General features: G+C 41.2%; 1 protein-coding gene across 2 annotated transcripts in view; it reads right to left on the reverse strand.

The window, feature by feature from the left end:
• Positions 1-3,981: 3,981 nt before the first annotated feature.
• LOC117507647 (eukaryotic translation initiation factor 4E type 3-like) overlaps positions 3,982-15,768 on the reverse strand; it is a 46,482-nt gene continuing 34,695 nt past the window's right edge. For both annotated transcript variants that reach the window (XM_034167470.1, XM_034167471.1), the window contains 5 exons: positions 14,878-14,972; positions 11,372-11,432; positions 11,222-11,288; positions 6,829-6,984; positions 3,982-4,482 (listed from right to left, as the gene is read on the reverse strand). In XM_034167470.1, coding sequence (XP_034023361.1) covers positions 4,436-4,482; positions 6,829-6,984; positions 11,222-11,288; positions 11,372-11,432; positions 14,878-14,972 — 426 coding nt within the window. In that variant the 3' untranslated portion in view covers positions 3,982-4,435. The remainder of the gene's footprint in view (positions 4,483-6,828; positions 6,985-11,221; positions 11,289-11,371; positions 11,433-14,877; positions 14,973-15,768) is intronic.

Below are 15,768 nucleotides of genomic sequence, written 5' to 3' on the forward strand. Positions count from 1 at the left end.
AGCCACCCTGCGGAGGAAACTCATCTCAGCCGCTTGAACTCGCGATCTTGTTCTTTCGGTCATGAGCCAAATCCCATGACCATAGGTGAGGATCGGAATGTAGATCGATCGGTAACTCGAGAGCTTTGCCCCCCTACTCAGCTGTCTCTTCACCACGACGGTCCGATACAGAGACCGCATCACTGCACCGATCCGTCTATCGATCTCACGCTCCATCCGTCCCTCACTCGTAAACAAGACCCCGAGATACGTAAACTCCTCCACTTGAGGCAAGGACACTCCACCGACCTGAAGAGGGCAAAGCACCTTTTTCCGGTCGAGAACCATCGCCTCGGATTTGGAGGTGCTGATTTTCATCCCAGACGCTTCACACTCGGCTGCAAACCGCCCCAGTGCACGCTGAAGGTCCTGATTTGACGAAGCCAACAGAACCACATCGTCCGCAAACAGCAGAGATGAGATTCTGTGGTTCCCAAACCAGACCCCCCTCTACACCCTGGCTACGCCTAGAAATTTTGTCCATAAAAATAATGAACAGAACCGGTGACAAAGGGCAGCCCAGGCGGAGGCCAACGTGCACTGGAAACAGGTTTGACTTACTACCGGCAATGCGAACCAAGCTCCTGCTGCGGTCATACAGGGACCGGATAGCCCTTAGCAAAGGACCCCGTACCCCGTACTCCCGGAGCACCCCCCACAGGGTGCCCCGAGGGACACAGTCGAACGCCTTCTCCAGATCCACAAAACACATGTGGACTGGTTGGGCGAACTCCCATGAACCCTCGAGCACCCGATGGAGGGTGTAGAGCTGGTCCAGTGTGCTGCGACCAGGACGAAAACCACACTGCTCCTCCTGAATCCGAGGTTCGACCATCGGTCGAATTCTCCTCTCCACTACTCCGGAATAGACCTTACCGGGGAGGCTGAGGAGTGTGATCCCCCTATAGTTGGAACACACCCTCCGGCCCCCCTTCTTAAACAGAGGGACCACCACCCTGGTCTGCCAATCCAGAGGCACTGTCCCCGATCACCACGCGATGTTGCAGAGGCGTGTCAGCCAAGACAGTCCCACAACATCCAGAGACTTAAGGTACTCAGGACGGATTTCATCCACCCCAGGAGCCTTGCCACCGAGGAGCTTTCTAACCACCTTGGTGACTTCGGCCTGGGTAATGGATGAGTCTGCCTCTGAGTCCCCAGTCTCTGCTTCCTCTTCGGAAGACGTGACGATGGGATTGAGGAGATCCTCTAAGTATTCCTTCCATTGCCCAACAACATCCCCAGTCAGGGTCAACAGCTCCCCACCCGCACCGTAAATAGTGCTGGTGGAGAGCTGCCTCCGCCTCCTGAGGCGTCGGACGGCTTGCCAGAATCTCTTCGAGGCCGACCGATAGTCCTCCTTCATGGCCCCCCCGAGCTCCTCCCAGACCCGAGTTTTTGCCTCTGTGACCGCACGGGCTGCGGAACGCTTGGCCTGCCGGTACCTGTCAGCTGCCTTCGGGGTCCCACCTACCAACAAAGATAAGTCGGACTCCTTCTTCAGCTTCAGCAAAGATCTGTTTTCAAGATCAAATGTACATTTTATTAAGGCTGCTTTACTCTGGTGTGCACAATCATCCTGTTTAAGTGGCATCTTGATCTGTCAGGTGGATAATTATTTTGGCAAAGTTGCTCACAAACACAGACGACAAGAAATCTATGAAGAAAATTCACGAGAAATAAACTTTGTGTAAGCATAGAAGTCTTACATCTTTTCCTTCAACATATGAAAAATGGGAGCGAAAACTGTTGCGTCTATATTTTTGATGGGTATAAATTTGCATTTTGTCTTCAAATTTTGATCACATTTTGTAGTTTTAGTTCATGTTTTAGTATAAAATGTAGGAATGTCTTCACTATCACTACATACATGAATACACACAGAGTTTGTCCTCTGCATTTAACAATCCTAATTACAGTAAGACACAGTCCAGTAGGAGCAGTGGGCAGCTACAGTCCAGCACCTGAGGACCAACTCCAGATGTGGAGATACGACCTTGGTCAGAAGCCAAGAAAGAAGCAAACCCTAATGAGTCTCATCTTCAACCACTTACTCCAATCGAGGGTTGCCGGGGGCTGGAGCCTATGCCAGCAGTCATAGAGCGTGAGGCGGGGTACACCCTGGACAGGATGCCAGTCTGTCACAGGGCCACATATAGACAAACAAACACATTTGCACCCGCATGCACACCTACAGACAATTTAAAGTTTCCAATCCACCTAACCTGCATGTCTTTGGATGTGGGAGGAAGGCGGAGCACCCGGAGAGAACCCACACAAACAAAGGGAGAACACACAAACTCCACACAGAAAGGCCACAGGTGGGAATCGAACCCATGACTGTCTTGCTGTGAGGCAACAGTGCTAACCACTAATCCACTGTGCTGCCCCTAATGAGCCTGTTTTTTTGTTTTGGATGGTGTGAAGAGCCTGGAGTGTGTGGACAACACCCACGGAGAAAACATGCAAACTCCACGGAGAAAAAAAACTGGACATGTGTGGAACTGAACCCCAGACCTTCTTGCCATGAGACAAAGAGTGCTAACCACCACACTGTTGGCTCAGTAACTGGGGTAAGTTGCTGCACAGCAACCAGGGCAAGCTAAAACAATTCAATGGCCATATTATATTTTTTATCAGTGTATAAACCATTTCATTGAACTTTTTTTTTTTTTTTTTTTACCCAGTGGTAAAAATCAGTACCAGCCGTGGCTGGGAAAATATACATGAGGCATCATGCGGTTAAGTGTTCTTGTTTCCATTGTGGAAGGTTCCTGGTTCAAGGGAACCCCTGCTCATCCTCCACATAATGTGGAGGTGTCTCAGGAAAGGCATCTGGCATAAAACCTGTTCCAAATCAACATGTAGATCCAACTTGGATCTGCTGTAGCAACCCCGATTAAAAGCTGAAGTGCGGCTGTAAAGCTCTTTGAGCATCTGCTAGACAGAAAAGCAGTCTATCTTCTACTCATCTTTTTTTAAGGAAGAAAGGAAATGGGGAAGGGGGGGGGGATTAGTGCCTTTCACTAAAGACGTGCCTAATTATATGCTGCAACTCCAAAGTTTTTTTTTTTTAAATCTTCATGTCAAATAAATAAAGTTATAGAACAAATTAAAGTGCACAATTCATCAATCATGTCAGGTTTTCTTACTCATCTCTTTGATGGGTGAAAAAATATAAAAGTGTTTCAAGAATCTGAATTTTTTTTTTTTTTTCCCATTTTGACACAATTTTCAATATATCCATCGGAACAAGCAGTAGTAGCCTAGGTGGCCACCAGTCCAAGGCTTTTGAAAATCAAGAAACTGACTATTTCAAGCTACCTGACCCTTTAAGCACACCTGCTCCTAATTTCAAACACCAGATTAGTCTCTACAGCAAGCCCAGCCATGTCCAGCAGAATAAAGCAAGACCCTTTGACTGCTCTCTTGTTTTCACTCGGGGTCACCACTGAAGGTCCAAGGTGGATCTGCATGTCAATTTGGCACAAGTTTTACGCTGGATGCTCTTCCTGACACAGCTCCACATACATGGAGGAATGTGGCAGGGGTGGGGTTTGAATCAGGATGCAGATAGATATATGGGAATACATACACAAACCAATTATTTTGGATTATCTGGGACATCAAAGTGAACCAAACTTGAATCACTTTATCCTCATTACATTACATTTTAATTTGGATGATGGAATTTATTGTTTTTTTTTTTTTTAGTTACTGTGTTAAAGTGGAAGGATGCATTGATTCACTACATTCTATAGGGTACATTTCCAGGCTTTTGCCAAAGTCTTGGCAAATGGCTGCCAGTAACATAACGTTTGTCAGTGGCATATACTATATTACGTCAAACATTAAAATTGGTCTTTCAAGACAAACAATGAAGTGTGATGTAATATTTAAGACATTTTTACTGACTATGGATGCGACATTCACGTTTTTCTGTACAGGTGGACACGGTACTTCTTCAGTGGGATGCAAATGCTCTCACTGGCTACAAAGTGCTTTGGCACACAATAAGCAGACTTTAAAACATAACACAAAATGAAATATGTTATATATCCAACAGCTAACAACAGACCAAATTAGGAAATAGCTACTTTGACAGCTAAAACAACCAGTGAGGCCAAGAGGCTGTGCAGAGGACAGGACTGGGACAGTGCAGTCCAATACAGTGCAAAATCAAACCCACAACAAAATCAGTGACATTTATGCCTCATACATTCTCCCATTTCACACTTTCAGGACTCAAAAAAAAAAAAAAAACATCAGTCAGGAAAAGTTATAATAAAATAGTGAAAACATTGCTTTGCTGACTCCAATATGATTTCCTTGACTAGCTTGTGGCTGCTACATCCACAGATCTACAGAGTTCCAATTTTTAAAAGTGCAATACAATCTAATGTCCTGAGCGTCCTCCCTCAAAGGCGTGGTGATCCATGTGAGCTGAAAAATCCAAATATTCACAATTAATATGAAGCCGTCTCATTAAACACAGGACACACTTTATAACTCTAAAACCTGGAATCAGTGGCTGCTTAACCAAATCCTATAATCCATCACCAGATGAATTTGTTACAAGTTTGTATACAAATTATATTTCAAATGCTGTTGGTGTGAAAATCAGCTATAAAGCATCGTGTCAGATAGGAAACTGTTTGAGAAGCTGAACATTAGCTGTACAGGGAATAGAAAAGCTCCTCAGTCAAAATAGCACCAAAATCACAGGAGTATGGCCAATGCAGGAAGTGATCCTGCATTGGCCACACTCCACACTCTTAAGGTTATGAAATTGGGCTATTAGTAAAAAAAGTAGAAAAGGGGGTGTTCGCAATAATAGTAGTGTGGCATTCAGTCAGTGAGTTTGTCAATTTTGTGGAACAAACAGGTGTGAATCAGGTGTCCCCTATTTAAGGATGAAGCCAGCACCTGTTGAACATGTTTTTCTCTTTGAAAGCCTGAGGAAAATGGGACGTTCAAGACATTGTTCAGAAGAACAGCGTAGTTTGATTAAAAAGTTGATTGGAGAGAGGAAAACATATACGCAGGTGCAAAAAATTATAGGCTGTTCATCTACAATGATCTCCAATGCTTTAAAATGGACAAAAAAAAAAAAAAAACAGAGACGCGTGGAAGAAAATGGAAAACAACAGTCAAAATGGATAGAATAACCAGAATGGCAAAGGCTCACCCACTGATCAGCTCCAGGATGATCAAAGACAGTCTGGAGTTACCTGTAAGTGCTGTGACAGTTAGAAGACGCCTGTGTGAAGCTAATTTATTTGCAAGAATCCCCTGCAAAGTCCCTCTGTTAAATAAAAGACATGTGCAGAAGAGGTTACAATTTGCCAAAGAACACATCAACTGGCCTAAAGAGAAATGGAGGAATATTTTGTGGACTGATGAGAGTAAAATTGTTCTTTTTGGGTCCAAGGGCCGCAGACAGTTTGTGAGATGACCTCCAAACTCTGAATTCAAGCCACAGTTCACAGTGAAGACAGTGAAGAATGGTGGTGCAACCATCATGATATGGGCATGTTTCTCCTACAATGATGTTGGGCCTATATATCGCATACCAGGTATCATGGATCAGTTTGGATATGTCAAAATACTTGAAGAGGTCATGTTGCCTTATGCTGAAGAGGACATGCCCTTGAAATGGGTGTTTCAACAAGACAATGACCCCAAGCACACTAGTAAACCAGCAAAATCTTGGTTCCAAACCAACAAAATTAATGCCTCGCAGATGTGAAGAAAAAAAACAAAACAAAACTGTGGTTATACAACTAAATACTAGTTTAGTGATTCACAGGATTGCTAAAAAAGCAGTTTGAACATAATAGTTTTGAGTTTGTAGCATCAACAGCAGATGCTACTATTATTGTGAACACCCCCTTTTCTACTTTTTTTTTTTTTTTTTACTAATAGCCCAATTTCATAGCCTTAAGAGTGCATATCATGAACGCTTGGTCTTGTTGGATTTGTGAGAATCTACTGGTATCTTGTTTCCCATGTAACAATAAGAAATATACTCAAAACCTGGATTAATCTTTTTAGTCACATAGCACTACTATTATTCTGAACACTACTGTAAGTCCAAGACTGCAGACAAACATTCGTTAAAGTGACCCCCACGGAACAATTCTGGTGATGGGAACTTCCTTTTGTGGACACCCCAAGAATGATAAAAATTCAAGTTAGAAAAATACATCATGCAGGTTGCACGGGACCCCGATCCTCCGCCATATGGTGTATTTGTACAGAGAAAAACTGCCACTTTTCAACTGGTATGTGGAACACTGACCCCATTCTTAAATGGATACTTCCTCTAGCCCCCTCCCCCCATGCACCAACAAGAACGGGCTTCAATCAGATAACGTGTTCTTTGGTTATTGTGAAGAAACAAAAAGGTCCCTGCTCAGATGGAGCAGCCATGAAGACGCAGGGTTTATTCACTGTGCTTTGATCAATACGTATGATTTTGGCTGATGGCTATTAAAGCTTCATAAATCTTCCTTGCACTCAAGGTTGGGTAGGATTACTTTGAAAGAATACATGTGGATTACATGTATGTACGTACATACATTTGGATTACTTGTAATCTGATTACTTTTGGATTACATTTCAAAGTAATCCTACGTGATCTGAAGAAACTGCACCTTTCAAATCAGCATCATTCAACCGGCAGTAAAGATGAATAATTTCAAATTGTTGGGTACGTCTGAAATTGTGGTATAATTTCAGTTCTAAATCCACAAAATAAAGGCATTGAAAGAAAAAAGTCATACTTACACTTATAAAAAACAGCTTTAAAAGAAATATATGGGAGCAGCTCATAGACTTTTCCCAAAATATTTGCTTCATTAGCAAGCGAGGCGTCCGTATTCCATACTTGTACCACATCTTCCCGATCTCGAACGCTAACACTAACGCCGACAACCTCGTCGTCTGGAGAAAAAAAAAAGACAAAAACAGCAGACAAGTTAAAGTTTACCAAGTTTACCAATCACATGACAGCTACACACATCATCAATAACAATGAGATATGTGTGAGCAAGCTCCCATAAACTGCACACATGCCCAATGAAACATATCATATTATACTGGTTTTAGTAAATACAGGACATCTTTTTAAACATGAAATTTGATAAATATGGAGAAAAAAAAAACACATACACAAAAATGCAGTTATTTCCCTTGAAGTGATTCCAAAAGTGTGGGCCATGCAAGGTCATTCAAATATCTTTGATTTACAATTTTGGAAAAAAGTTTAAAATCACTCTAAAGTATTGTTCTAAAGTATCTTTTTTAGTACAGGGATTAAATCAAAAATCTTCTATTTTTTTTTTAAATAAGCTATTCACCATCTACCATTTTATAGGAATCCTTTCGTGATCACGTCCCAGGATTTAAGGTACAACAAGGTGGAGACAACTAAGATAATGAGAATCAACAGAAATCTTTTAAAATACAAAAAGATTAAATATGAGCTGTTACTTTTCCTGGTCAAAAAAGGATGCGCAGAAATTTTAAAAACAATCAGATTTTCTCTTCATATTTAGAATAAGCTAATAAAAAAAATCTAATCACTGGCAAAGACAAAAAAATACATATAATGCAATGCTAAAATACCCTCGGCCGTATGCGCATAAACATAGGAAACAGAATGTGACCTTCTGACCTCTTACAACATGTCAAGGATTGCCACCTTTGAACTTGTCCAAGGTCTGTGTCAGACAGACAGACAGACAGACAGGCAGACAGGCAGGCAGGCAGGCAGACAGGCAGATCGACAGACACAAGGCCTTTTCAACACTTGATGGCCATATTTTGGCCTTGGATAAAAGTGACCTGTTTTCTCTAATTCCACACATACAAGTATGGTGAGATAAAAAAAAAAAAAAAAACTGAAACTGTCAGACTGCGAGTGGCCACACTGGAAGTGGAAGGGGGTTGCTTTCCCACAGGTGGGGGTCCAGGGAGCCTCGCCTGGGAAAACCTTTTGAAAATGAGGTCCCAAATGGTGCAGTTTGAGCACAAATTTAAGGATGAATAGAACAAAAAGTTTGTATTTTACATATTTACACAGTGAGGGTTGTGGTAGCAGGAAAAAAATGTACTTATTTCTATTCCAACAACTTTCCATTCATGACACACAAGTCAAACCACAGCAAGGACACAATTATGCAAAATTTGAAACTGCACAGCAAAGCAGCAATCAGCAAACTGAATGAACAATATTCAATTAAACTTATTTGAACCGATATTCAACAGCAGAATAAATTTGTCATTCATAGCTGTGTAGATTCAAAACAATGAGGTTCTAGATCGGGGTGGGCAATTATTTTAATTTTTTTTGCAAAGGGCCAAATGAGAAACAGAAAATATTGTGGAGGGCCAAGCCAAAAGGCTAAACTCAAGTATGCACAATAATAATTTTCTATAATAAATTCCTATTCACCTTATTCAGCCCGGCCCACTTCTACAGCAGAGGCATTTCCGTTTTGGATTAGGACTTCTGGTAAGCGGTGTTTTCAATACAGAACAACACAAGATATTACATGGCTAGAAACAAAAACCTTTTTGAAAAAGTCAAAGGGATCGACTCTGGCTCACCCATGGGTCATAATAGAGTGGGAAGATGACATGAAAAAGTGGCCCTCGATTATTTTTAACTACTTTGTGTTGTCACTCAGCGTGGACAGTTTCGCTATGAGGAACTACAAGCTCCGTGCCGCACAGCACCGCTGAAGCTCATATAAAAGCACAATCAAGTTAAAATACTACCCGACAAGTAGTATCACCATAATGCCAAGATTATGTAACGTTAATATACGTATGGTGTTATTTCATGCAGTGCTTGGTTGTATCAAATGCCAGAAAATGAGTAAATAAGATAGCAGCTAATGCTACAAACACAGCTTACCCGTTTTCTCACTAGCATCCGCCGTGGCTTCTTCAACGGAGCGTTATAGTCCAATAATTTCTCTGGGTAAAGATCCAGTGGTGTGGGGTTTTTTCTTCCATAAAATGAAAAGAATAGACAGGGACGTCTGGGTGGATTTTTCAAATTCAGTGCCTTTAGCCAGCACCGGAGATCCTCGTATTTCAATGGAGGAGGGAACAAGTTAAATGCTGGTCCAAAGCACTCAGATCTCTGCTTTCCATGTTCAAAACATTGTTCTGAAAGTGATAGTTTCCTCTTCTTCCAGTTGTTGTGGCACCTACAAACTGAACAATTAATGCTGCTCATGTTCGGACACTTCTAGTGTACTGTGTTCCCACAGAGATAATCATTGGCGCAGTGGCAAACCGGAAGTTGCTTAACAAAATTACGCCGCCCACCCGGACTTCCTGAATAAGGTGTATATAAAAAAAGCAGTAAATAGCATTGTTTCGCTGTTGGGAACTATCACCACGCACAATGCTTCCACTTGGGGTCCAATCCAACCTTGTGTCCAGAAGCCCGAAGCCAAAAATTGTTTCTGGTCTGATTCTGTGCTGAATTGTTGGTTAGTTAAATTAATCTAAAATGTCTGTGTTTCACTGACACACTGTATGTTATGAAGGTTGCTTTCAGTGACACCATTTGAGGGAGTGGCCACTCAGTGACATTACTGGAATGAATGGGAATTTTTTGCAGCTTAAAATCGTCATTGTTTTTTGTGGACTTGATGGTGAACACGTCCAAATGGTGAACAAGTGTGTTTTGGCAGGGTCCATCAGAACCAGTCGTGGTGTTTATTACTTGTACAATTTTCCCATGAATAAAATTTTTCAGGGACCATTGGAAGTGTTTTGTACATGCCTTCTGGAAGGAGTGGCGAAATTACAGCCAACCACAGCTTGAGAAATGCGTTTCAGAAACTACTTGGAGCCGGAAGCATGGAGAAAGAAGGATTTTATCTGCGTGTTAAAAGGTTGGAACATGAAGACTTCGAGATAAAGTGAGTGCTGCTGCAGTGTTAAGGTAAGAGAAGTGCCGTGGACCCTCCCCTAGCTGTTTAACAGCGTTACCTGCTTACCAGATCAATAACTATGAACGGACACGACAGATGGAACCCACACAAATGCATTGATCGGATCTTTAATGATGGTCATGTGTTCCTCTAGCTTGGATTTTTTTTTTTAAAGGAGATAACGACTGGAACCAGAGCAGCAGTGATATTCAGTGATATTCTAAATGAACCCTGCTGGTTCCAACTCTCAAGCTATGTATTTAATGCTCTTTGCTTTTCAATCTTATTTAGACGTATTTGATGTTGGGGATTTTTGTGAATACAAAAAGCAGCCCGGATTGATGTGCTGTCTCAAGTCCAAGCATGGAACTAAGTGACCACACATCCAGTGGAGTGACCTTCAGCCAGCTAAGTCGGTCCCCAAGGTTATATAACAATTATAGATAAAACGGCAGTGAATCTGTTGTGCATTTTTCTGACACACTCTCTAGCTAAGTTCACTTTTATCAGCTGTATCAACACCCACACAAGGTAAAGACTTGGAATAAGTGACTCATAATCTGGTATATATTTCTTTTAAAGATAGCACTGACCAGAGTGAGATATGCCCTTTAGCCGTCACATCTCTGTGGTAGAGTTGAACAAGGTAAAGCTGTTAAAAACGAGACATGAACTCTTGGCTTGAGTTTGACAAAATGGTAAATGGACTGCATTTATATAGCACATTTCCATCTATCTGCGACAGACTGGCGTCCTGTCCTGGGTGTAACCTGCCTCACGCCCTATGACTGCTGGGATGGGCTCCAGCGCCCCCGCGACCCTTAATTGGATTACGCGGTAGAAGATGAATGAATGAATGAATGGATTTCCATCTATATCAAACACTCAATGTGCTTTACAATAATTCCTCACATTCTCACACACACATACACACTACTCTCCGAGTGCTGCCATGCAAGGTGCTCACTACACACTGTTACTAACTTGGGGATTAAGGACCATGCCCAAGGGCTCTTTATGATTTTCCAGTCAGACAGGGGTTTGAGCCAAGGATCCTCTGGTCTCAAGCCCAACGCTTCACCACCAGACCATCACCTTTCCACAGAAGGCTCAATAAACTGGTGGTGTGAGGATTCTGCTGCTGCACATTTCAGAATGCCGTGACTTTAACAGCAACACGGTTTAGTAATGTTACAGCTTGGCAGTATGGACTGATTCTAACTTACCTGAAGCACAGTAATCTGCAAATTGCTCCCCAATAGTAGCAAGTAACAATTCTTTCCAAACTGCAGACTGAAAGTGAAAGAATGCAAAGAAACCAATCAGTAATCCAGTAACTGACATGATAACCGCACCACTGAAGACACAACACATACAGTGCTTTCTTTTGGTATTTTCATCTTCCATATGCCTCCTTTTGCATTGCTTTCCTCCTCCCTGTCACAAGAAGAAGAGCAGAAACATTAGAAGATTCAAAACAGTCACCAAGTGGACAGGTTCACATATGACAGACAATGAAATTATTATAATTTGCCAAAAATGTGTACTTGAGTTTATTTGAATTTAGTGTAATACTCTGGACAACAAAAACAAAAAACTACATTGATTTGTGTAGTACTTTACAACAAAATAAATAAAGCATTTCCCAAATCAAAATACAATAAGACAATTTAAACAGTGTTCAAAAAACACAGTGATTTAAAATATGACAGCATCCTGTTGTTAAGTTCTGTCGTAACATCACGTGATAAATCTGTTTCTGGATCCAAACAAAACAATGTCGACAAATGGAGTGGAACTTCAACATACGAGTTTTGCTGAAATACGAGCCATCGCTCGGTCCATATTTTTGTTTGGAATACGAGCGGAAATCTGAGTTAAGCCCCTTTCACATTGGGGTATTCATAGAGGTGTGTATTGTGGCGTTGTGTTTCATTTAAATACTCCATAAACGCGCGTGTACTCAGCCTTTTTCTGTGTTTGAAGATCTGCTTGCAGCTGCATGTGCTCGCTTTTTAATGCGTGCACACAGTCGTGTGTATCTTGCCGCGATTTAAACCCAGTTCACTCCTGTCCGCTATGCAGAACACATCACTGTGCTTGGAAAACAGTGGACTGTATCATGAGGGTTTTACAGTTACATTACAGCCACGTATGTAGCCAAAGCTGCTATTTTCTGCCTCTGTGGAAGTGCGCTCTGTTCTCTACGGCACGGTGTGGTGCACGTCAGAAGAGTCAGTTAACATTTTTTTTTTTATTATTATTATTATTTGTCTTGGTGGATCATTTTCATTGTGTACAGATGCTACTGAGTCTGGCTGTGGTAAAGGCTGCTGTGAATGAAGCGCTGTGACTCTAAACTTTTAAGGCTCTGGTTGCTCCAATCAGGTCCGCTGATCGATCAGATGTCTGATGATCACACTGACATGCAGCGACGAGGCTTATTTTAAAGTCACAGCGCTTATTGTTTGAGAGAGAGAGAGAGAGAGAGAGAGAGAGAGAGAGAGAGAGAGAGAGAGAGAGAGAGAGAGAGAGAACGAGAGCTGCTGTTTCTGGATTTATGAGTTGAGGTTCAATTCCCTGTTCTAAGCACACACACATCCATCAGTTACATCAGCTGTGAGCACACAGAGGCGCTGCAGCTGCGTGATCCTCTTCTCCAGCTGATTCCTCTGGAAGCAGCACTCAGTTTTTGGTTGTGTATAGGAGCGCCGTGTTGCACAGATTTGCATGTAGTAACGCTGTGCTGCACAGACCTGCTTAAAACTGTGTCCAGTGCCCCATGCCGAAGAAAATTAAACATGTTTAATTTATTCCATCCTACGCACATAGCCCTCAACATACTGCTGTGTAGGCAGCAAAAACTCGACATAGAGCTGCTAAAAGTGGGCAGAGAGCTGCTCAACTCAGGGTAGACGATATGCCGCAATAAGCAGCTGTACGAATATGCCAGTGTGAAAGGGGCTTAACATCAATCTTTGGAGAGAAGGGGGAGAAGCTTCTAGTGTGGACGTTAAGGCAGCAAATTTTGCTGCACTTGTTGCGAAGGAAGGCTATGTCCTGCAACAAGTGTTTAACTGTGACAAAACTGGATTATAATGGAAAAAAATGCCATGGAGGACATATATAACAGAGGAGATGAAGTTGTTTCATTGACTGGTCATGCTTCAGCACTTTTTAAAGACACTTGTCCGTCACATTTCCGCAACATTTTGAAAGGCAGGCAGAAGCAAACCTCCTTGGATAGGTTTCATCCAAAAGACCTACAAGTTTACAATTAAAGTTACGTCTGTATGATGCTTTTAAGGATCTACAGTTTAAGTTTAGTTTATGTTTACAGTGTGCGCAAACCTCCGTCCCTCCCTTCTCAGCCTCCACCTCTGTTAACCGCATTCGTCTGTTTCTAAGATAAGAACACTTAATAAAACTTTTTTCTTTTACTTTATATATTTTATTATGCACAGGTAAAATATACATGTCTGTAGGTTAATCATTTTTTTTCCATAATTTAGAGTAATTTGGGGATATTTTACAAGGCTGGAATGGATTAAAATTATTTTAGTTATTGTCAATGGGGGAAATTCGTTTGAAATATGAGCAGATTGGCTTACGAGTTTGGTCACACAACAAATTAAACTTGTAACTCAAGGTTCCACTGTACTACTAAAATGTAATTTTGTATGCTTTTCATCATGTTAATAAGAGACTGCATCCATGAGACCCTGAAAACAAATATTCCAAATAATCCGTGTCTGCTACGTTTAACCTGCATGGAATTTAATAAACGCAAACCGAATTTCAGACATTTTATATATATTACTCTGGAACAAAGAGGACAAACAGTGTTGTAAAGGACAACAAACAGGACATTAAAGAGCAAACTTCACTTTCCCCAGAATGACATGAACAGGAAGCGATCGCGGTTCACGGTGATTCCCATTGAAAATAACAGAGAAACAACCTGTGCTTCTCGTATGTTTACATAAAACAAACAATAACAACGTCTAAAAACCCAGTTAATATATCCAGGAGAGTTTTAGGCACAATATACAAAGAGTTTTATGTTGGGATGTTAGTGCTGTTATCCGTGTGCAACGGTTTAAGTGTAGTCTGATCAGAGCGTCTCAGTGCAGGTGTCAATGTTAATGACAGTGCGCCTTTTTTGTTTGGACCCAGAAGTTGAAAATCACATGATGCATTACATCACACTTAACAACTGGATTATGTGAACAATCATTTGAAATATTTAAGTGATAATTTATTACAAGACTGCAGGTTAGCATTTGACTTTTGTTAGAAATAGAAAAATGACAATTTCAAAATGAAGCTGGCATGTCAGAGGTATAGATTATACAAGATTAATGATGTAACTTTAATAGAAAAAGTAATAATGCATATAAATTCCAAATATTTAACAAAAGTAGTTGCAATGTTTACAACAAAATAAAGACCTTAATTCTCATAATGGCATCATTTAAATATTACACCTTTGTGATCAAAACATGTGAAGGGGTTTGTCCTTTGCAGGTATTCCTAAAACCAGTCTTTGCAAAAGAGTTATGGTTCAATTAGTTCAAGCTATTGACATGAAATAATATATATATATATATATATATATATATATATATATATATATATATATATATATATATAAATATTTACATGTTGAAGGGGCCTTATGAGTTACTTCACACTGCAGTGTTAAAAATCAGATATGAATTTTCTTTGCTGGAGCAAAATGTTAAAAATTGGTATTTGCCATTTCATGTGAGACCAATATGTTTATCAAGTTTATGAAAACAATTCCACTGTAATACAAACCTACCAACAACCAGAGACAAAAAACATAACGTCGACAGGAAACGAGTTAAATGTGACCCACCACAGAGGCCTCCGTTCTCCGCGCATTAAATGATAGCTACATCTCAAAGGAAGGCTGGTGACTGCAGGAATGTTGTTGTATACACTCCAGAACATCTGCAAAAAGACAAAACAGGCCATCAGGATTCTCTCTGAGGTTCAAAAACTGTGAGCCACAGCAGATAGTTGGTGACAGGTTCAATTAGCCAAACTGGAGGTGGATGCAAATATGCACGGTTGCAAATTCAAAACAACATTCAAACAGCTCAGTAAGTTAAACTGCTATAAAAAAAACATCCACAATCACCACCGTTGCACTGATGCTGATATCCAAGTACCATCTTCTTTTACTGGGAGCGACTAGGGACTTGAGTGTGAGCATTGTTTCAGATACAACCTGGGACGAAGAGACACAGTTAACTAAATTTGCACTTGAAGGTAAACGGTTAAATTGTAATTGATCCTTTCAATGATCCTCCGTTTGTCAGTCAAAAAGTACAAATATCCTGCTTCGCACTGTGGAGGGTTGATGTTAACATAATCTTGTCAGGTGGTGAATGCAACCTTAAGGCCCCTTCACCCAGAGAACTCAAACGCGACGCGCAATGTTCTAAAACCAATTATTTAAAATGGGAGTGTCACACAAACAGTGTCACAGGGTGACGCACAAAAACCGAGCTAGCGTGATGCTCCGCCTGGACAGCGCACCCCACATGATGTCAAGCTCACCGCAGTCAAAGTTCAATCCAACTTTCACAGCTGCACGCTGTGGTGGAGCTTCGTACGTACAGTTAAAAACAAGGTATCAAGCCAAAACACGGAAGACGACGGAATGCAGAAATGTGTCAGAGGAGCATCACAACTGCTAATTTATACACAACAGTCTTCTCAAGAAAATCCTTTCAAACACACA

This window comes from Thalassophryne amazonica, chromosome 3 (genome assembly GCF_902500255.1).
Source record: "Thalassophryne amazonica chromosome 3, fThaAma1.1, whole genome shotgun sequence".
In the NCBI taxonomy this organism is placed as follows: Eukaryota; Metazoa; Chordata; class Actinopteri; order Batrachoidiformes; family Batrachoididae; genus Thalassophryne; species Thalassophryne amazonica.